General features: G+C 37.3%; 1 protein-coding gene across 1 annotated transcript; it reads right to left on the bottom strand.

The window, feature by feature from the left end:
• Window positions 1–813: 813 nt before the first annotated feature.
• LOC137297629 (DAZ-associated protein 2-like) lies at window positions 814–22,554 on the bottom strand. Its single transcript, XM_067829506.1, has 5 exons — window positions 22,432–22,554; window positions 17,589–17,846; window positions 10,750–10,847; window positions 7,327–7,428; window positions 814–2,604 (listed from the first exon to the last, which is right to left on the bottom strand). Exons 1-5 carry the CDS (start codon window positions 22,442–22,444, stop codon window positions 2,479–2,481), a joined length of 597 nt encoding a protein of 198 aa, XP_067685607.1. The 5' UTR covers window positions 22,445–22,554; the 3' UTR covers window positions 814–2,478.
• Window positions 22,555–23,653: the final 1,099 nt, after the last annotated feature.

Genomic DNA, 23,653 nt, shown 5'->3' with positions numbered 1-23,653 from the left:
CAACACAAACACAAACTTTATGATTTTCCAAATTTCTGCACATTTTGACTGTGCCTGTGCTTAAGAATCTTCTGAAGGGCAAAATAGTACCAATGTGTTTGATACATCATTCTAAAGTCCACACCCTGAGCTACTTAGATTGCTAAAGACATGTTCATATCTTGAATACTTTCAGAGTTAACGCCTTCGGAAGTTCTGTCAAAACGCAGGTTCTAGGGTTCATAAACATGTCACAGCTCTGTGAAAACACAGTGGATTTGATTTTTAAGGTACGAAACCGTAGATAATTGAATGCAGAACATTTTTCCTTCACATTATGGTCATGTAAAAGTCAATAATTACGACACAATTACAACACAAAGAGGAAGAGTCATTCGGATTGTCACATTTTGCCACTGAGATGACTGAAGGAAGCGCTAGTGAAATCTAGCAATATTGCCCACTTCCTGGTTTTCCAGAGGATATACTCTATTCTTTAACAGGTCCACTGTTCTTAAGTCTACAGTCAAACCAATTCGTGTACTGGAAATGTCAGGCTCTAATCTTTCCAGTAGTTTGTATATTTGATTGTGCCATCCTGTTTGCTTTCCTGCAGTTTGTGAATTTTGTTTGTGTGTCAGCAGCAATGAATCAGCCCAATTAATGGACAGTCCAGCTGGCATCCAAAGAAACTGTTTAAGTGAAGACAGGATGTTTTGGGAAGTCTGAAGACCATCAGTAGTGCACAGGATTCAATCGTAGTTATTATTATTAATATCCACAGAATTTCTATTATGACACGAATACATATTAAGAGCAACGTATACAAAAAGCTTTGAAATATATAGATTTATTTTCATTAAACATGTGAAATACAAAATCTTTGGACAAAAGTCCAGAAAAAAAACAGCATATCACCCAATCATTGGAACCACCATCTTTATACAAATAATTTTGGCAGCTCACTACTAAAAATCGGTCGAAAAAGTACACAGAAATACACTTAAGAAATTATACTTCTGAATCAGATCACCAGAGTACACTGCTTCCCTCTTTTCCATTAAAATTATTCTTTGCTAAATCAAATCAATCTCTCAGAAAGATATATGTTCTTCAAAAAAAAAAGTTCATATTATAGGACATTACACTTGTATAAAATATTTCTTCAAAAGTCAAGAAAAGCAATTGTAGAAAACCAAGAGGGGACAGCAATGCCACTTTAATAAAGACAGGCAAAGACACTGGGTACAAATTACACTTAGAGATCATTCACATGGAGCCCAGGTAAAGAAGTGGAGTTTCAGCAACTTCCGAAGTTGGACTCAAACCCCTCCCCCAAAATTACACAACCATGCACATTTATAGTAAAACTATACTGCAAACAAAGAGTATGGGAACACCCTAAAATTTGATAGTCACACATAACCTTAAATGTGGTGAGGCCATTTATATCCTAAGGTATATGCCTTTTGTGTGCTTTAAGGGCACTTTCATCGACAAGTTAGAGCATGCAGTGAAACAACTGATTCAGTATTTGTTTAGTTTAAATGAAATAAAACACTGTCAAAAATAGCGAAAAACTGCAGCACGCCAGCACCATGTTTGATTCCGATGCCCAGACACAATGCCCAGTACATGTGGAAGACACATATAAAGTAGCATCTGCCTTACAGAATAAATGACCACACCATGTTTAAATTTATGTATGACTATCAAATTTTCAGGTGTTTCCATACATTTTGTTTGTAGTTTAAAATGCCACTGCTAAAATGTTATTTGAAATTTGCACTGTAAGTCAAAACATGGTAATTTCTTAATTTCTCTCTTTCAGATTGTACCACTTAATTCTATTCAGGAAACCTATGGACTTGATTTTGAACAAATGCAAAATTTTTAGTGATGTGTATTATGATTTATTCTTGTCCTTTTGGGGCCTGCAATAATAGCACTATTTCTGTAGAGGGAAGCAATGTCACTATACTAAATTATATTCTGCTTCATGAACTGAGCTCCAAATATGCTGCAAGCATTCTTCAAAGGCCAACAACAGAGGTAAATGGACAATGAATCCCATAAATCAACAAATAGTGTCCTCAAAGAACGATGAACGGGCAACATTCAGAATTTGTGAATAAATTCCTGTTCCACTATTGCAGTCATTTAATCTAATGTCTACAGCTTCTGTTAAATTATACAGAGGTCTGGCTCAAGATACCATAAACACAAATAAAAACCCTTCAAAGAAAAAGATCAACTGAAAAAAAAAAATCGTCCCATCTTTGTGTTCTTTTATGCTCAAAATTCATCACAACAGATGCCAGTCCTAATTCATTGGTTGTGTTATAACCTTTGTAATATCTAAAATTTTGCAGATAGCTAGAACCAAACCCATCTTTATATGTGAGTATCACAGACACCTTTTCTATGGGTTCATGTCTGTCATTCCTTTCCACTTGATTGGCAAATGTCAATCAAAGAGAATTAAGCCAATCCGCCTCTTCACCACAACGTAGATCCTCCAGCACCTCCTGTGAACCAATTAGAACTCTGCTGGGAAGCTACAACTGTCTGCCCCTGCATCTGAGCGAGCTGCGCAGCATTGGGTGCCATACCAGGAGGGGGTGGCTGAAAATGCAATGATTATCAGTCAGACAAGATGGTGAATGTTTGAGTCTTGTAAATGCCTTTTTTAACAAAACTTCAGTAACATCATTCCATGTCAGCTTCATGTTTGAAAAAGGTGAAGGATGCCAGTTTCAGATACTTGACACTACCTGGGGTACCGTGTTGCCAACTCAGGAAATGGATTTGAACCATAATTCATAGGCTTGTGGCCTGTACAAGGGACACAATTCTGTACATCTAACATGAACACCTATGAATACTAGTCTCTACATGTCCTGTACTGTTGAAATAATCTTGTTTTCAATTTTGTGCAAAACCAACCCCAAAACACAGGTCGAACTTGTTTGATTTTGCATATTTTATGTATACACAACCATACAATTTATCTCTGAAGCCTTATACTCTACACAACCTTAACGTTTGACAAATTATATTGGTTTATAAAAATATGTATAATCTCTGGTAAATAGATTTCTGAAAACCGAAAATATAAGTAAAACTGACACTATATACTTGTATTGACAGTTGAACACTTCAATCCCTTGTAGTTCCCATAAAGCACGCATAAAAGTTCTCTGACCCACAAGTTGCCTTCCTTTTCCCACCCAAAGAGTCATGTGACTTGCCATGCTTGTCACTCTCCTGAATAAGACCTTGCACTTGAGTTTGCTGGGAAACCCAAAGTGTCTGATTCTGGACGGTTGGGAGGGTTTGACACTGTGACTCAGGATAAGAACAAAGTATCAATTTTACTTAAGAAATTATATAATTTTTCTTATCTTGACTCTTACTTCTTATGCTTCCAGAATCAGACGGACACAGTGGTGGGTCAGGACACTTCATGGATTCCTCACCTGTTCACAGATCGATGGAAACTTCTATACAGCATTCCAGGGATCCTGTTATTCTGCTATAAACTTGGTGGGGGGAACCCAATCTTGCCATACTTCTCTATGACAAGTGAATGTTGAAGATTCATGTGGATTTTAGATACACAAGTATCTTCTTACTAGTTATCTAAAACAACCCAAAGATTATGGCAAGATCATTCACACCCATGAGTTGAGACTCTTTTATGTACAGGCAAGGTTGTTACCTGTATAGTGTCTTAATCACTCATGGTAGTCTGTTAGTCTAGTCCCAAACTGGTGAATACCAGTGGCAGTGTTTCTGAGGTAGTGGTTGGCAAACTCCCAAAAGCAGATGATATGGCACAGTTTCTGTGAAGCACAAGTCTGAAAGTGGGTTGGAAAGTCTTAGTGGTTTTCTAGTCCTGCTTCTTGTGGGCCCTCATTATAACAGCTCTCTTCTAGCATGATAGTGTCGTCCTTGAGACTTCTACGGTCCTCTCTGCTGACAAGGGGATGAATAGGCACTTGAATTGCCTTCTCCTTATTTCAGTCTTTTGAAGATATATCTTCAGGGCTTTGACTGGACACAAGGATAAGTGTTGAGCTTCCTCTGGTCCAAGGATCATAGACTGCATTGGAATTGACTTTGAATTGTCTGTCTGGTTGGCCAGGTAACCCATACTTTGCAATAAGGTCCCATCCAAGTGCTAGATGTACTGCTGCACTGAAGGGGGCGAGTCCTCCCAAGTCCAGTGCAAGTATCTCTGACATCTGAGCTTCCATAACTAGGGTGAGTAGGAACAGTTTTTTGTGGGAGTAGCTCAAAGGTCATTTGCTCTAGTGGCCCGTACTCTTCACTCATGACATGTTATGGAACTACATCCAGATCCCAGACTGGCACTCTGACTTTTCTGCTGATTTTCCAGCTTGAAGGAGCTGGAATGCCTGTGGGCATATATTCTGTTGGCGACAGATGAGGACAGAGCGTCTGCTTAGCACGTTCTCCCACTCATGGGATGTGACACACCTTCAACCAGATGTTGAATAAATAGATGGAAGGTGAGCAGGAGTAGACCTTGTGGTCTTGTTGATCTATGCCAGTTTATGTAGAATGCCGCTGTCCAGTTGTCTGTGTGGTACACGCTTCAGCTTCTTTGTCTTCAGATGGCCAACGATCAATGTTGAAAGCAAGCTGACATCAATGTGACGTTTATTTATAGTAGACTGGTTGCTGTGGGCAGAAACCATCTGTCACTTGTTGCCCCTCGATAAACAACATTTAATCTGCTGTCAGGGGAAGCCCTCCATGACCCTGTGAAGACACATTGTATACTGCTATCTAGACTGTAGATAATGTCTTTCCATGCTGGAAGGGTTGTTTACAGCTGTAGCTGACTTCCTGACATGTGAACTGTGACTGCATTCTGCACAGGATGTTGTTATCTCTCATATGATTCCATGTATGTGATGCATAAATTGGTGTTGCAGCAAACTGATCATCATGGAATCTTGTGCAGGCATTGATTCCTGCTTCATCACTTGTCCGTAACCTCGCTAATCGGCTTCTGGTAGTTGTTTCTGTATTCTTCAACTTCGCTGATGACAATGCAGTGGTCATCTTATACAGATGTTCTGATCGAGATTTCAACACTTCCTTAATGTTGTTACTGGTTGTCAGTAGCAACCAGTCTCAATGAAACCTTGTAAAATATTCTTGAATAACCAACTTGTGTAATAATACACAAATAGACAACTGTAGAGTTGATAACTTTGCCGCAATATGGATCGAATCAAATTGAATCATTTATTAACATGAATATTAGTCCAAAAGCCACTGGGAAGGACATGATGTCTCAATGAGGAACTGCGATGATGCTGATCTGGCTGGTGTTGACTGCCCTTAATCTCTTGTAAACTGCGACAGAACAATCTCTAATGGAGAAGATCTAAATGTAGCCGTGTTCATGCAAGGCTGACATCATCTTCTTCATGCAGGTTAACTTTGTTTTAACAGCCTGCTGTCAACAAACATTACGTTTGCAACTGCATGAGAGATGGAGATTCATTACTGGTGCTTTCACTGACATTTTCTGACAACGTTGAATTCTGGCAAGCACCTATTTCTTCAGTCAACATGTGATGACTTGCATAACGAACACGTACATGACGAGGTTCTGCGTAGACTGAATTTGAGGTGATGTGGTCTAAGCGCTTATGAACAATTTTCCTGAAGCAGCAAGCAAAATCTAGATGAATGTCTGCTTCGCTAGGAAACAAGATATCTTCATTAAATGATCTGTGCTCCCAGGCTGATGAATGGTGCCTTTGCAAACCTTCCTTCCATGAACATATCTATCCATGAACCTTCCACTCACAAACCATCCATTCATGAGTGCTCCATTCGCAAATCCTCCATGTGTGAACCCTCCTTCCATGAAGTTTCCATTCATGATTCTTCTATTCACAAATTCTTCTTTCGTCTGTAGGAGCTGCAAGATTCTGTCATGGCATAACTGTAATGTGAAGAGGATCCCCTTACACCTCTGCTTGACATTCTGAGTGTACATGACTGTAATCTGTAGTTTTCTCAGGTATGTTCATGAAGGATGAGACTTCTAAAAGTGAGGATCTTCTGTCCTGCGAGCACTCGGGAGTAGATTTGCTAGACAAGGATGTAGATCTCTTTGGAACAGGTTTGTGAATGCATGAACGTCATCTGACATTGTAGAGCTGTGAAGTGCCTCTCTTTGGCAATGCAATGGTCCATCAAGGCTATCATCTGCATTGTAAACTGCCTCATTAAGTCGCCAAGGCCGTAGTTCTGCGTTGTTGGCTGGAACTGATGCAGTATGGACGAGGCGTTTGTTGTCTCTGATGTTGCAAAAGACTGGTCTTTAAATGGCTCAGCAGCTGCCGACTGACATAAAGGACGATCGTCTCGCCACGGAGGTAGTCTGTGTTGATGTTCTCGTAGCTCTTTCAGGAACCAGTATTGGAGGGTCATTATAAGCATCTGCCTCGTTAGATTAGGAGGCATGATGTTTTCTGATGAGACAGTTTACCTGAACAAGACGACTTCAACAACGATCTAAATCCTTCTGCGCTGCAGCCGGTCTCTTCTTCGGCACTGATATGTCCTGTGCAGCAACAGAGACCTGTGTCTGCAATGGACTTGGCAGATCACTAGAATTATGCATTTCAAAAGTAGTCAAAAGAATAAACAATGACAATCTACAATGACATCATCAGTGACTTGAGATGACTTCCTCTCCCAGTCCAATGCACGTCTAAAGATGGAATACTAGTAACGATTAAATTGAAAATTTGACAAATTATCATAATAGCTGCAATGAAGTCTGGAAGTACATGGTTCAATGCATGATGGACACTGGGGCTGCAGATCAGCCCCTGATAGCTCTAACCCCAAATGACTGCTGAGTTTTATCAAATGTAAACAATGTACACATGATGAAAAAGGTGAGAAAATACTTTAAATTTTGCAAAAAAATTTGCACAGAATGAAGTTCAATACAGCCTGAAAAAAATACAAACAGCGAAATTTTGATCAAAAAGGCCTACAAGTAAATTTACCATATGTGGGACTCCAGTGCTACCCAACCATCCACAAGGGTGATGATGGAGAGAGTGACAAAGCATTGCAAGTCACATGACTGTTTTGGCGGGAAAAAGGTGGCGAGTGAACTTTTATGTACACTTTTGGGAACTACAAGGGATTCAAGTGTTCTATCACTCTCATAGAAGAAGGAGACAAGCCTAACAAGCATATGTCAGTATGAGGAAAAATACAAGTTTTGCAATTTGATCTCTGGACACAGCATCTACAAGAGCTCAAGTCAGACTGACTACTTACTGGAATTCGCGGCTGAGCTATCCCATCAAAACGTGCTCCAGCATCGAAAGCTCCTCCAACAACAACTGTCCCTGGCTGCTGAACCATCATTTGTTGAGCCACCTGCAAATAGGTAAACTCTTACAAACTTGGAGCAGGGACAATCAATCTGATAATGCCATTTATGATCTACAATGAAACCTTATACATTTTACAAAATAGTGTTACAAAATATCAGTGCTCAGTTTTCCCCACCATGTCATGAGCAAAATCACATACTTTCCCCAGGTACCTGTACAAAATTGATGATCCCCTAAATCCCCAAAACAAAAATGGGTGACCTCCCAATAGCATCATCATCACCCCAACCACACACCTCAAGCCATATCTTATGAACTGTCCTTTATATTTTAATTTCAAGAAATAATGTGTCTCTGCCTTGATGGAGTTGAAAAAAAAAATAACAAGAAAAAAAAACCACTAAAAATCATCCACACAAGTCAGGTGATTTCCGCAGTGAAATGCCAAGGACAGACTTTCAACAAAACTGTCAACAAGCCAAACACCATCCATTGATTTCCAGCAAATGCCAGTAATTGGACGATGCCAAAAATAGTACTTCAAACAATTTAAATCCACTTACACCAGAGATTCAATATTATATGCCTGGGTTCACAGACCATTCTTCACATAAATAGGATATCATGATAATGGGAAACAGGAAGTAATATACAGAGGGAGCTCATAATGAGAATTTATTTTCTCCTTGAAAACTGATATCCCTGTGAATTAATGGTCCTTTTTATGGATTGGATAAATCTCCAAAGACATTCCAACAACATGTTAATAGTATCACAGATTTCAGCAAACTGTAAACAGTAGTAAACTTTATTGTCAAAATGACTCTCATAACAAAATTATACCAACAGCATATTCCCAGCTATATATATTGTTCACAAATGAAATTATTGTTATTAATATCCCACTGTAAACATGAAATGTCAACTTATTTCTAAAATGTTTGCCATATTGCAGTATTTGCATTTGCAAAATGATGCACCACAATGATACTTGAAAAAACCTGAAGAAAATGCAGTAGAATATTGTATGTTTCTTGTATTGTAATATGCTTCTATTACGACAATGATCACTCCATCACAAAACATGAGACAGCAAGAGTTGATATATGGTTAATTGCTTTACTGTTTGTGCAAAAATTCAGAAAACTAAAAGTTTACATCATTACCCTTATCTTAGAGGCCTATGTACACCACAAGATATTTATTCACAACCCTCTGTGTCTCAAAAACTAAAATGCGCCATATGAACTTTATGACATGAAATACCTGTGGTGTATTCCTCCCTCTGTTACTACACTATGAAGTACATAGTGCCTTCCATTCAGAAGGTGAAGGATGTCTCTGCCAACTATAGCCAAATATATTTTAGAGAAAAGGCGAATGAATGGTGAAAGGCCTCCTACAAGCCAGTGCAACAGAGTTAACAAACAAGTGGGAGATCTCTGTTCCTGTAGACCTCATTAATGAGGTCCTTCACTGGATTTCAAACTAAAAGCAGAGACATAATTGTGTACATATAATCACATTAATTATTACAAAAATACAGTTTTATTAATAGGATGAGAAACTTCATTGATCCAAGAGGACTTGTCCTGGAAACACACTTTCAAAACAGTCCATAACATACAGGACATATAGTCTGGTTCATAATTATTGAGAATTTTTCTTCTTACTTTGAGCTATCCTAACACCTCAACTGATTCACTGATACTTAAAACTAAGTAATGGTATAAGGGAGGTAACTCATCTTGGCCTACTGAGTATAGTACAATTAGAGTTACCTCCCCTGAATTTGTAGCAGACGTCATTTTCCTCAGCACTGTCAACAATGTCTGCTGAAGATAAAAGAAGGTTGATTTTTGAGTTGTGTAATCAAGGAATTGATGATGTAAATACATTGGCAGAGAGAACAGGAACTCCTCTTTCTACTGTGTATAGGATTAGGAAGAATTTTAAAGAGGGAAAGGATTTTGGGCACCAGAAAGGAGCAGGGAGACCCAGAAAATTGGACTTCTCAGATCGCGTCCGGCTGGGAATTTTAGCGTCTAAAAAGCAAAGGGCAAGCATCTCCAACATCAGGTATGAAATGATAGAAAGGGGATCAACTGTTGTATCAAAATCTACAGTTAGAAGAAATTTGATTGATCTTGGATGGGAGAAAAAGACTGGAATTCCTTCTCCTCTCATGAAACAAGAACATAAAGACAGGCGTGTTGAGTGGTGTTTGGCACATGAAAACTTTGACTGGGAAAATGTGATTTTTACTGATGAAAGCTCAATATGGGTATATCCCAATAATGTGAAAATATGGACAAAGTCTGCGTCAGCACCGTTGTATCGACGACCTAAATACAGCCCAAAGTTTCATGTATGGGGAGGGATATCCTTATTAGGAACGACCCCGCTGTGTGTGTTTGAGGGAAATCTGACAAGTCAACGCTACACTAACATATTAGATAATTTTCTCCTTCCAAGTGCACATGTGTTTTATGGAAATGACTGGATTTTGCAGCAAGATAATGTTCCTAAACACACCGCAAAACATGCCAAGCAGTGGTTTCAGGAGAAAAATGTGACTGCATTACCATTTCCTGCATATAGTCCTGACTTAAATCCCATTGAGAACATTTGGGGGATGATGAAGGAATGTGTGAATCAAAAGGGGTTGACAAAAATTGAAGACATGAAGAGAGAAGTGGTCCGATACTGGGACAGCATAACTCACGAAACACTAACCTCTCTGATAGGAAGTATGCCTACCCGTCTTAGACTGTGCCGTGAAGCTCAAGGAGACTTGATAAAATATTAAATTGTTACTTACACAACATGAAAAGGTCAGTTCACTTTCACAATACATTCAATTTTATCTGATTTGTTCTCGTTTAATAATATGAAATGCATTAGCTATTCTCAATAATTTTGAACCATACTGTATATACTGTTTAATACTACTACATGTTGGAATAAAGCCAAATCTTGCAGAAAGATAGAGATACTAATAAGTCCAAATTGTTTGCATGGAAAACAAGAAACAAATGCCCAAAATTTGCAAATGGCAAAAGGCATCACTTCAAGAACTGTCGACGTAGTTTTGCCAAGTTTTAATGAGTGATTTTTTAGATATGCTCCAGAACGAAATCCACCTCTTTCGAGACTATGTCTAAATTGTTTCCAGAGACATAAAAATGCCCAAACTCTTAAAATAGCAAAAGGCACTACTTTAGGTTCTGTTGATAAATACAATGATTATGGAGGCATGGACAAGGCATATACCCCTGCATTACAGTTCAGGGGGAATAAAAATGAAAGATAATAGTGAGAGTTTGGAGCTGAGAAGGTAGCATAGCAAGTAATTGTTTCTTACTGGTGTGTAAGGTGGCGGGGGTCCGTGGGGAGAAACGCCCTGGGTCTGGATGACTGGCATGTACTGCTGGCGTGGGTAGGCAGAAGAGGAAGCAGGCACTGAAAACCAAAGGCAGTATGTCAGATTATATATGTAACAGACCAACAATACATGTTGTAACATCTTACTGTTTGTTGTTGAAGGCTGAGATAAGCATATTAACACTTTAGAATGGTGGACTATGATAATTAATTTTAGAGCAGAAAATCTAACGATATTAGGATATAAGGCTATTTTAACCATTGTTAACAATCCTATCAGTTTCCTTTATTTTCAGTTCAGCTGGGTCTACCAGAGGAAGCATTGGATATTTGACTATTACTGAAATTCAAACATACTTTTTTTACCTGAATCTTGCCACTATGCCTCAATGTCAGTTTGGCTCCTCACCTATCTAATTCCTAGTCCCTGCATACCTTTATGAACATCAATCCTGGTAATCTATCAAGGTAAATCACCTTCAACTCTAATCTCTAATTACCCGACCCGTGAAGGTCCCGAGTAGGATAGGCTTCAGTAGCCCATGCTTTCCATAAAAGGCGACTGTGCTTGTCGTAAGAGGCGACAAATGGAATCGGGTGGTCAGACTCACTGACTTGGTTGACGGATGTCATTGGTTCCCAATTGCGCAGATCACTGCTCATGTTGTTGATTACTGGATTGTCTGGTCCAGACTCAATTATTTACAGACCGCCGCCATATAGCTGGAATATTGCCGAGTGTGGCGTAAAACTGAGCTCACTCACTCTGATTACCCCACTTGTGAAATTGCATCCATTAATGCCATAGCTATCTGACAAGTGTGCTTTGCAATCTCAATGCATAACCATTGTCCACAGAGTTGTAAAATGATTCCATGGTCAGAGCAAGGAGCTTTCAGATAGACGGGTAACATTTTGAAGATGCAGCGCATAAACAACAAGTTTAAAGAACCTTTTGATGTGATTGAGTTGCTGTGACTTCAAAATGAATTCATTATAAAAACAGCTGAAATAAGATCAATGTGACTTTGGAATTTTATGAGTATACAATGGTAGGACTACTGTTTTGTCTTAAATCAAAGCACAAATTTATTAAGCAGTGATTGAAATTTACATTAGAAAACTTTTCTATTACTTTATGTTGGAATGAAAATTCATAAAAATCCCAGTAAAACAGGGGAAAAACAGAAATAATAACAGCCAGCCACAGCTTATCAATTTACCACTTTGGAACACTGATTTATGTGTTTTATGTAAAGTATACATTTAACACCTGTTGCCATTTCTATTGAGAAAACAATGTGGTCTGGTATAGCAGAAAACTAATATAGTCAACTAGACAATATGTATATTCAACAACTCATTCAACTGAGGCTTGTTTCATTTCTTGGTTGTTTCAACCATGGTGTGACTTGGTATTACTTTTTGCATAAGATTGTAATAAAGTTAGTATAACAAATAGAGGATACTAAACTCGCTTCCGTGTAATACCATCTTTATTTAACAAGTTAATGATCTGGTACCAAACAAGCGAAAGCGAGTGTTCTGTATATTACTCTAAAACATAAATTGATAGAAACTGCCTACAGTGTGATGATGACTCTCAGCTTTCCTTGAGCCAAGCCAGGCCTAATAATATTGTGACAGACATATTAGCATTGTGAGATCATAATTGTAAACCATTATGACATCATACATCAAGTGGTATTACAGTAGTGTTCTGTAAAAATATTACACTGTAGTATTTTCCATAGGAGAGTAGTGAGTCCAGATATACAATGAGCACTGTGTATAATCTGATTGTGAAGTAACGGGATCAACAGTCCAGACTTGTTGACATCATATTTATCACGGTTTACTGACAGTGATGTCTTCGTTTGAGAAAAATCCCATTAAGCAATATTCACAGACATTCCACTCAAAACAGCTGTATTTTGAAGGGAAAAAGTATTATGACCGACAAAAAATGGCAGGTCAGATCAAACTACTAGCCACACTATTATTCCAAACTAAATCTTAATTAACTGTGATTAAGGACTGAGTTTAGATCGATGCCTCACTCAGCAATATTCCAGATATTCGAGTCCTGTGCAGACAATCAAGTGATCAGATGCATGAGCATCAATCTGTTGGGTTACCACTGAAATATAAGGACATGTCAAGTCAGCACATCTGTCCATCCAATCCAATTAGTCAGGTCTTCTGACAACCATGGGTTACTGATGATCAATTCTAACCTGAACTTTCATGAGCCAACTGTGATTAAATAATTGACACAGAATTGAAGACACTGGTTGAAATGTTTCAAGCTAACATTGAAAATAACAGGTCGCCCAAATCGACTGATGTCTGTGTAATCCCCCAATGTAGGCTGTCACCAAATTTGAAGACATTGGGTCCAACAGTTCTTGAGATACCGCTTTAACATGAATCTTAGTGACCTTGAAAATAAGGTCAAGGTCACCCAAATCATTTGGGTGCGTAATCCCCAATGTAGGCTAAAGAGAAGAAAAACAAAGAGTCAGGGTGACCTTGAAGAAAAGGTTGAGGTCACCCAAACCAACTGATGTCTGCTTAATTCCTAAATGTGGGCTGTCACAAAATTTGATGACATTGGGTACAACAGTTCACAAGATATCGCATTAACAAGAGTTTGAAAAGTGGTCAAAGAGTCACGGTAACCTTGAAAATAAGATGAAGGTCACACAAATCTACTCGTGTCTCCTTAATCCCCAAATATAAGCTATCACCAAATTTGAGGACATTGGGTACAACAGTTTCTGAGATAAAGCATTAACAAAAGTTTGAAAAGTGGTCAAGGAGTCCAGAAGACCTTGAAAATAAGGTCAAGGTCACCCCAATCACCTAGTGTCTGCATAATCTCCCAATCATAATCTCCCAATGTAGGCTATCACCAAATTTGAAGACATTGAGTACAACAGTTCATATGTTGTCATGCCAACACGAATCGAGACGTATGGACAGATGCTGTTTAATACATATTTGAAGCTGTTGGCCCAATATAATAACAACCGGTACTGGGCCTCCAAGATTATTTAAAAAGCTGCCAGTACGAGTCCACATTTTCCACCCAGGTACCCCACAACCTATTCCCTACCCTCACCTACCCAGATACCCATCATGTTAATTCCTGACATCAAATTTGCATGAAATGTTAACACATCCTTCAGCATGGTGGCGAATATTTCAAGTTTTTCAATACCTTCACCATGTATTGTGTTCAAAAGAAGTGACTGTAAATTATGCATAAGTTTTCAAAAACAATACAACCTTTTATTCATGAAAGAATAACATATTACATTCCATAATCTATCAGTCACATGATCATAATAGTTCTGGGTATTGAGAAGGGTATGGGTTACCTGTCCCATCCCGACTGCTAAGACCTAGATGTGCCATTAAACATTCATTCAGCATTATGACATTAAATTCTGCTGTACTAAGGTTTTAATAATGTTTTATTGTCATTAGCACGTCATTAACTTAAAGAATGTTCTTAGGTATCATTAGAGCATCATTACCTTCCTGATAAAGTGAATGGGGTGCCAGGATTTCGTTTGCGCAGCTCTGGATCAACCTACCTTCAGCTATAAACTTGCATAGAAATGCAGAATATCAAACTGTCTATCCTAATAGTTGTAAACCCAAGTGGAAATGGGCTGTTTGAAAAATAGACAGTGCATTTTGTTCTTCTGAGTTTTGTAAATTTCTCCGCTTTTTGACATGCACATGATAATGTACTGTGCTACAATATTTCTAATTTGGCATTGTTACTGACAGAGAGAATGAACAAAATACTGTCTAATATCTGAAAAACATAATGATTCACTACCGATGATCAGTTTCTCATGAAATGGCGGCTATGTGGATGCCCATGTTTTTGCAAGGGAATGTTTGTCTATAAATGTTTGATGTAAGTAATCAGAAACATTTTGACTATCTTTGTATGGTATGGTTATTTGTTTTCATTCTTTTCATTCATTGTTTTCATTGAAAAGGCCAGAAGTACTGATAATTGCCCATGTTGTTCTCCATGATTTTTGCATCTGGTGTGGCATCACACTGCACAGAACTGTCACATGAAAATATCAAATTACTGTATTGTATCTGTTTTCAATTTTTTATATGATACTTTCCATGCATATTCTAAAAATACTGAGCTTGTGCATGCTACAATTGGACGAATTAATGTCTAAAAATTGAGAAAATGCTGCACAGTATTTGATGTTTTTGCATAGTTTATATTTCAAGCAAGCACTGTATTATGAGCACAATGATACGTTTTCAAACCCAATGTGTTTTGTTTTCTTCTAGACATTTGGTAATGGTGACAAAGACCATTTGGAATTTGAGTATAAAATATCGGAGGAATTCAGCAATGCATTTGTCACAGTTGAACATTTAATGTATGTGATGTTGCAGGCATCCTATGACCGGCCTTAGTAAAACTTGATTTTGTAAACACTATCCAATATGGCAGAAAGCTAACTTTGGTGGATATCATCGTGTATTTTCAAAACCAGCCCAACCAATTCTAACATTTCAGAATTGCCCAGATGTGTTTCTTCACAGTTGTCAAAATGTTAGTTTTTGTTCTGAGGTTTAGCTGTGAAGATGTCAGGCTTATGTGTTCATGTCAGGGAATTTTGGGAAATATTTAGGGGAATCCCCAAATTTAATTAGATATGTTCATTAGATAATGACATGCTAATAAGTGTTTGATATAACCATTTTGATGGTTGACAATTAACAAATGATGCATTAAGGATTCAATCTATCATTAGGTTTAATGTTGATGTTGCTTACTGAAGCAATGATACAACCAGATCCAGGCTATTAAATATCTTATTAAATAAGTCTGGGGAATTGACTTTGCTCTGCTGAGACATGTTGATACTTTTTCTCCTGAAAAACTACAAACAAAATTCTGCAAACATACTCTGGGTGTTTCTCCACAAACGCACAACTGGGCATGCAGAGCAGAACTTGGTTTGCACGCCTACTATTCAAAGTAATTAAATCCATTGTTCAATTCTATAAACGTATTTTACTATCTCCAAAAATCATTTTGAAACATGCTTTCAACGAGTCAATAAAAATTGCCAAACACAAAATTGGATGGTACCATAAACTCAGTTGGCTCTTAGTTTAACATAAACGAAACTAACCTAGCTTCTTCCTCTGTTCTCAAGGACCTCCAACTAAAATTTACTGACATGTTCCACTCCTCTGTTCAAGGTAAACCAAATTCACTAAATTCAAGGAACAAACTTAGAGCTTAGAGAAAATTTAAATCAGAAATTAAATTTGAACCATATCTTGAACACTGCAAGATAAAAAACACTGTGTCCACTTCACAAAGGCTACAAATTGAACTAGGTAGGAGAACAAGACCACCAACACCTCTTGAAGACCGTCTCTGTAGTCAATGCTCAGTCCTTGAAGTTGAAGAGCACCATTTCATGTATTGCTGTAAATGTTCAGATGTAAGGTGCCACTTGTTTAAGTCAATTTCAACTCAAAATAATAAATTTCAAAGTCTTTCTACAACAGAAAAATTTAACCTCATGTTTCGAAGTAACCAACCTGAAAGGATAGAAATAATTTGTTACTATGTATATAATTTCAAACCAATATAGAACACTTCCTGATCACCCTAGGCCATTGTTATATACATTATATCGTATGTGTTTTCTTGTGTCTCACTATGTACCTGGTATATGTAGCATATACAGTCGAAACCCGTTTATCCGGACGTTTTGGTTTCACTCGAAAATCGTTCGGATAGTGAGATGTCTTTTTAACTGGATCATACAAGCAAAACGTGAAAATTAAGTGAAAGGCAAATATTTTCATGTACATATGTCAATGAATCAACAGTCAATAGTAATAACAGTGAATCGTCATAACATATAGGTGTACCAATAATACATGGAAGGCGGAATGCAGGTTACCATTTGTCAGCTTGTCTTGGATGTAATCATGTAGCATGTGGAGCTTCAGGTGGTAAGTTAGATGAAAAACGTAAATCGATGCCAAAAAGTTTCTATTTTGCCTATTCCATATTCCTTTTTTGAAATTTTAAATGCCCTAAAAACATATGACATCGCGTCGAACATATGCCGCCTGCAGAAAGTAAACTTCCAGACGGGATCACATGACTTAGATCATGTAGGAGGCTATTTTTAACTTGCATCGCGACAGATAGCAGGGGTCGATTTATAAGTGTTATATACAGTACAATTACAGTGTAGTTTACCTTAATCCTACCTAACACGTGTTTTTGTTACTGATGAGATGTTCTCACATGCGCCAAATCCTAATGAACAAACCAAGTGACACACGTCACTAGTGTTTTGATGGCTAATTAATCAGTTCACACCAAATGCCTTCCGATAGATTAAGAATGAAATCACCTAGTCGTGCGGTAAACAGAACTGACGTGATGCACACATCTCTCCATCCGGATAACTGGATCAATTTTCAATGGAAATCTGTGGGAATGGTTTGAAAATTTGCTGTCCGGGTCCAGACGCGCGGGGTCCCGTTAAGCGAGTACAATTAATGAACGTAAGATTCGTTTCATATAAAAATCGTCCGTAAGGCGGGTTTTCCGCATACATGGGGTCCAAGTAAACAGGGTACGACTGTAGCTTCTAACTGCTATGATAAGGATCATCTATGTATATTTATATAATGTACCTTTTATGTTAAGATTTGTAGTTTATAGAATATTGCCACTGATCCTTAATGGAACGTCATGCAATAAAATATCTTGTCTTATCTATCTCCACTCACCATATCCATGCTGCATGGGTGGCATCTGAGTGTATGGGTGCATGTACTGCTGTTGGACGTATGGAGACTGGGCTTGGTATGCCTGAGCCTGCATGGATGCAATGTAGGCAGAGTCATGTGGAGAAGCTGATGCGCTGTAGCTTGCAGCATTCTGTGGGGCTGCAGTGCTGTACGGTGGGGGCTGAGATCCATACTGCTGCTGGAGGGGAGCACCGTAAGCATATTGTGGGGGCGGCATGCCTTGGGTTTTGCTGGGATCTGGAATGTAACAAAAGTTAAAGTTCATTTATATTATCATGCCTTATCATTGCCCAAAATTGACCTTTAGATTTAAGGTTAACACGTGTGACAACTCTCAAGTCAAAGAGTGAAATTTAATGGATCCATAGACTTAAATACTGTTGCATCAAGCAAAGGCTTTTTTCACACAAGGTCACCCCACTGATCAAGAAGTGGCCAAATGGGTCTCAGTAAAAACAGTAAACCATAGATGATATCAATGTGTTCATGATATGAGCGTACTAACGAGATATACATTACTCATTACCAGCAACTTGCAGTAATGCAATCTTATGCAATAAAAGTACATTGTTAACATGTCAGCAAAGATAGTGTGACTGACTGTGCTAACTGTAGACACAAAGATTTCATCCTATACCAAACCATTGCATTTTCTATTTTTTTATGACCATGATGGTGTAACTGTGTTTGAATTAATTCCAATGTGAAAAATCAAATGAAATTTCCATACGTCCAAACAATGTTTGTTTTCATTGTAACTCTGTTATATTTTCAATTTGTGGACGGACATATCAGTAAACACAACTCATGTTTAGAAAGAACTCTCTAACTTTACACACTTACACACTGAGAAAAATTGTATATCAGTAGTCTTGAGAAAATTTAGTACATTTACAGCTTCAGATAATTTTTCAAGCAATTGGGTACACTCCAGACAGTGGCTACAGTTATAGGTATCGCAAAATATTCGCTAGCGCTGTTGGAGAGTTAGTATGCCACAACAAATTATTATGCACAAGCCAATTTAGCATTTAAGTAATGTACGAAAGGCATAATAGACCAATTGGGTTTTAAGTGATTCTTATATGTTTTTTTGTACTCCCAAATTTGTAATTAATTGGGTAAATGTGATTCTTATTGAGTAAATATGCAATATGCGCCATTTCTGGAGCTCTGATGTTAGTCATCGATTTCCATACATAATGACAACTCATTGATATGTGCCATATGTGCCATATGTACCATTTTTGCATGGATTTCAATATTCTAATGTGACCCAGATAACATATCCATCCAATACATGCTTCACTTACTCTCATACAATGAACTTTGACACTTCTGACCTATTATGTTCCATAAGGACAATGTGACATATTCTCTATTCATTACAATGGAAGACACTGAAGTTTATATTTTTACGGCAATATTTCACTAGTGTAATACCGTTAAATGTATGACATCATAACGGTTTACAGTTATGACATCACACTGATAATGCTAATACCTTTGAAAATAGTGTTACATGTTGCATGACTTGAGGAAAGTTAAGAGTCATCACACTGTAGGCAGTTTCTATTAATTTCTGTGAGAGAATAATCAACAGGATACTAAAAACACTTCTGTGAAATGCTATTTTTATTAAACTTGTGAAAAAATTAGCATCAGAGTTGCTTTCACTGGTACTTGTTTACAGATCACATATACTTTAAGGGCATACAAATACATAAATCATTTATTGACATCATCATAAATGAAACTCTGAAACTCTGTCATTAAAACTACTATTTCCGACATTTAGTTACCTTAACTCGACCTTTTTGACAACAGTGCACAATTCTCTCCCATGAACAAAATTTCAACCAACCAAAAGGGCATGCCTCTGTGACATAATGTACCTATGTGGGTCATTATAGTATTCATGTATATTTCTGGGTATAGATTATAGATTTGTCTAAACCCGCCATCGAGACAATTATTTTCAAAAATGAAAGCCTACGTTTTCACAACATGGGTTCAAAAATATGTTGAAAAGGCCACTTGCCACAGAGCAAGTGACTTCAAGAAAGTAACTTGTCCTGACTAATTTTCTACTTGCTCTGATTTTATGACACAATATGTGATGTTAATCATGTCTACTGGGCTATTATCGAAGAGTGATAATTTCACTCTCTACTAGCTCTACTTATTATTATTGTGAAATTCAATAGCTTCATTATGAGCAGAATAGAAATTAAATCCAAGATTATTTGCAGTTTGAAACCAAAATTGGAAATTATCTAGTAGTCCATGGACAAGTAAGATACCATTATTTGATTGCCCGATATAAAGACTGACTTGTCCCAGGTGTCAGGCGATGGGACTTTTTAACCCCTGCACAATCTGCTGCCATTTAATCTAGTCACCTGTTTTGCTTATTTTCCAAGACACAAGTTGTTTTCATACACGATTCTGTCAAAATCACTTGTTGTCATAATGGTTATAAATCGTTATAAAGCTGTCTCATTTAAATTCCTTTTGGTCAAGATTTAAAAACATATTTAACTATGAGTAAGAAGTTTAGATCTATTAACTTGATGAAAACAAACCATGATCTAAGTGTTTCTCAAACTGCCTTTACACTGTGAGGCCAAAATTCTAAAAAATAGCGGATTCCTGTTGTGAACATCCGCCTGTCTGGAACACAAATATGCTATTTAGAATTGTTTTCACGGAGTTACAAGATCTTAACTACTTTCTACTGGTAGTAAAATATGTATTAGATTGATGGACAATAGCATTTTGCATGACATTGATTATAAGTTATAACATGACAATTTCACTCTTGAAAGTGAGTGAGTTTAGTCTTACGCCGCACTCAGCAATATTCCAGCCATATGACGGTGGTCTGTAGACAATCCAGTAATCAACAGCAACTATGTCAGCGAGTCTGACCACCGAATACCATTAGTCGATTCTTTTGACAGGCTCAGTCGCATTTTGAGGCAAGCATGGGTTGCTGAAGACCTTTTCTACCCTGGATCTTCATGGGTCTCACTTTTGAAAGCGAGGTGGGTGACAATATACTACTACTTACAATATTATTATTACTTGGACCACAACCTCACTGCCAAACAAAAATTGTTATATTACAAGTTGCATCATGCAAAATCCTTTGGGTTATCAATCATTTACTACAACTAGTACGTAGTTTTGATTTTTGTAACTCGATGAAAAGATATCTAAACAACATCTTCTATCTTGGAAGCAAGGTAGGTGTTGAATTAATGCTACTGGCTTCCACAACACTTGCTTCACACACACAAACAACATATTTATCTGAACTGTGGGGTCCAGTGGAAATCGGTGCATGCTGACACCATCACCTGATACATGGGAGCAATTAACACCAATGAAAGGATTCGGAATGCCTTTGTTGATGTCAAGAAATCAGCAAACTGACAAGTTTGTTAAACATTTTCTATACATCTAACTGAAAATCCTTCCTCATATGAGGTCACTGCAGTGCAACATACTTACATAACCTGTCTGTGGTTTCGTTGGTGGGCAAGAGTGACAACTTATTGTAACTTTTAATCATTCTGTATTAATTTAACCACACGTTTTATAAGAATGAATTTGGTGTTCCTCATAAGACTAACCACACGTCCTTCATGTGTATTGGTTAAAAGTTTACAAGCAAAAAAAGGTTTATTCATTCTTTAACTACAATATTGTATTTGTGAATAATTATTTGCACTTGTTACCCAATATTCATGATTTTTATCATATTTGCAACACAGTGTATTTGTTGCAGCTCAACTAAAACATTCCCATTAATCCTTAATAACAATAATGATGTAAAATAAAGGGTAAATCACTGTTAAATAATTCAAAACAATTGCTGTTATTGGTTTGTATTAAATGGGGGTAAGCACAGTCGTTGGAAAAGTGAAACAAATCCATGTGTGGTATGTGATGAGCGCTAACATAAACCAAGACCTTGATCTTGGTGTTTGACTTAATGTGCATACCCCTTTGTAATACAATTATAGCTATTTGAATCTAAACAACTTTTATCCGAAGTTGAAAAAATTCTGGGATTTAAATGTTCAGTTGGTAAGGTAAAAATATGAGGATTCCCAATTTTAATCTCACTTTATTTGATTTAGGTTTTTGCTGAAAATGAAATTCCTTGGTACGTTTTCACTGCAAACACACAATAACCAACATTAGTTTAGAGGTCCAGTTAATAAAGTATGTCATCACATGGTGTATGGTGATGTATGTAATGTGTCAGTCTTTGACTGATTTCTAAAATACATTTTGATGTAAACAGGCAAACATGACAATTCCTCATCTAAACATGAATCATACATTCAGAAAAAGTATGTGAAAGGAAACTTTAGTTCATTTCACCTTACCCACTCATTTGAGGTAACGAAGTTGACAAAATAACAAGTAACAGAATAAAATATGGTGGATAAACACATGTATGTATCTTCTTTGTTGAGCATCAGACCTATGTTTAGATCGAAATTAACGTTTTTCATCACAAAGGTAGATGGGCATGAACTGACATAAACATACACATACACGGTTTAGTAGAATATAAAACAAACGCTACTGTAACTATAACCTATATTTATCAGTTATAAAGTGGTTGTTCCGTTCTTGTTTTCCCAATCACTGGAATTCCATGTTGGTGTTTTACTGTTGTAAAATTGTTCGCATTCTTTGAATGAACGATTCTTCTGAAGAGATATCATTTTGTTCCAAGAGAAATCAGCCACAGTGTGTTGAAATATATGATACATTTGTGGGTATAGTTGTGCTTTTGATTTACCTTGTTTGGACATATCGATGGTTGTTTCAATGTCGCAGTGTGAATCTATTTCACATTCGATCACTGTATACTTTCTGTTTTCTGAAGGCTAGGTCATGTGACCAAAAGGATGTAGTAATCGGTAAAATTTTATCCATGTTAATCGCTTTTGAAATGTAATATGTGTAGAATCTTGGTTTCTGCTAGTAAGCATCGACCATTTAGACAGGTGAAATGACACCCTCTTACCTATATAAAACAGCTTATCTTTATTTAAGCCATTGAAGACGTTTGTCGCATATTTTTAGTAACAGGCGCACGTATAGAGATCTACTATTTGCTGACAACTAGTTAAGAGTTTGTACCATGCATGGCCATATATGGCATAAAGACTCTGACGAGTTTTCGTGAAAATGTGTCATATTCATTATGGAAATAAAGTGTTGGATAGTCCGATATATTTCCGCCCGCGATAACAGATGAATCCAAATGCCGGTATTGGCACAATGGTTTGGTAAGCATGCATAATATTTTAAGAGAGATTCCTGTTCATAATTTCAAAGGTTGCTTGTACCTTGTGCATCGGAACCTGTCATAAACTGTTTGTCATGTATTGCTATCGTGGTTAGGGGCACATTCTCATTGCTTTAATTATCATTGTTAGTGAGTGAGTTGAGGATACATTTATTATGGAATTTAACAACTACTTCATGACCACAAACCTTGCTTTCTTCTTGTCTACTTTTTAAAGGACTAACTAACTAGGTTAGTGGTTATGTCAAGCTTCGACAGATTCCAGCAGGAGTGTATGTAGTCGAAAGTATCTAAAGATATAGTGCCTAACGAAACAAACTTCATGCAACAATTTAAAACTCAAGTCCCTTTATTATTCGATGTATTATTCAGCTGTTCTACATTGAGAAATAACAATTTAAGAAAAGAGATGAAAGATGTGTGCTAACATGACCTAACGGAGACTTTGCATGACCTTTTTCAGTGCTTTATTAAACAACTTTAACTTATCGAAACTTGTAACTGCGTATCTTTGTAATCAAAGGAAGAGAAGCAGTCAGTTAAGGTTTGTCACATGGCACTGGTGATAGGGTACAGTCCAAAATGTATTTTCATAGTGAAAAAAGACAACAGTCCTGTAACAACAATCACCTAATATCAATTTTACTTCATGTGTAAGACATTCGAGACAACAGTGTCAACGTTATTTTCGAGTGTGTTACACGTTTAT

Source organism: Haliotis asinina, chromosome 10 (genome assembly GCF_037392515.1).
Source record: "Haliotis asinina isolate JCU_RB_2024 chromosome 10, JCU_Hal_asi_v2, whole genome shotgun sequence".
Taxonomy (NCBI): Eukaryota; Metazoa; Mollusca; class Gastropoda; order Lepetellida; family Haliotidae; genus Haliotis; species Haliotis asinina.
This window is presented reverse-complemented; position numbering and strand designations above follow the sequence as displayed.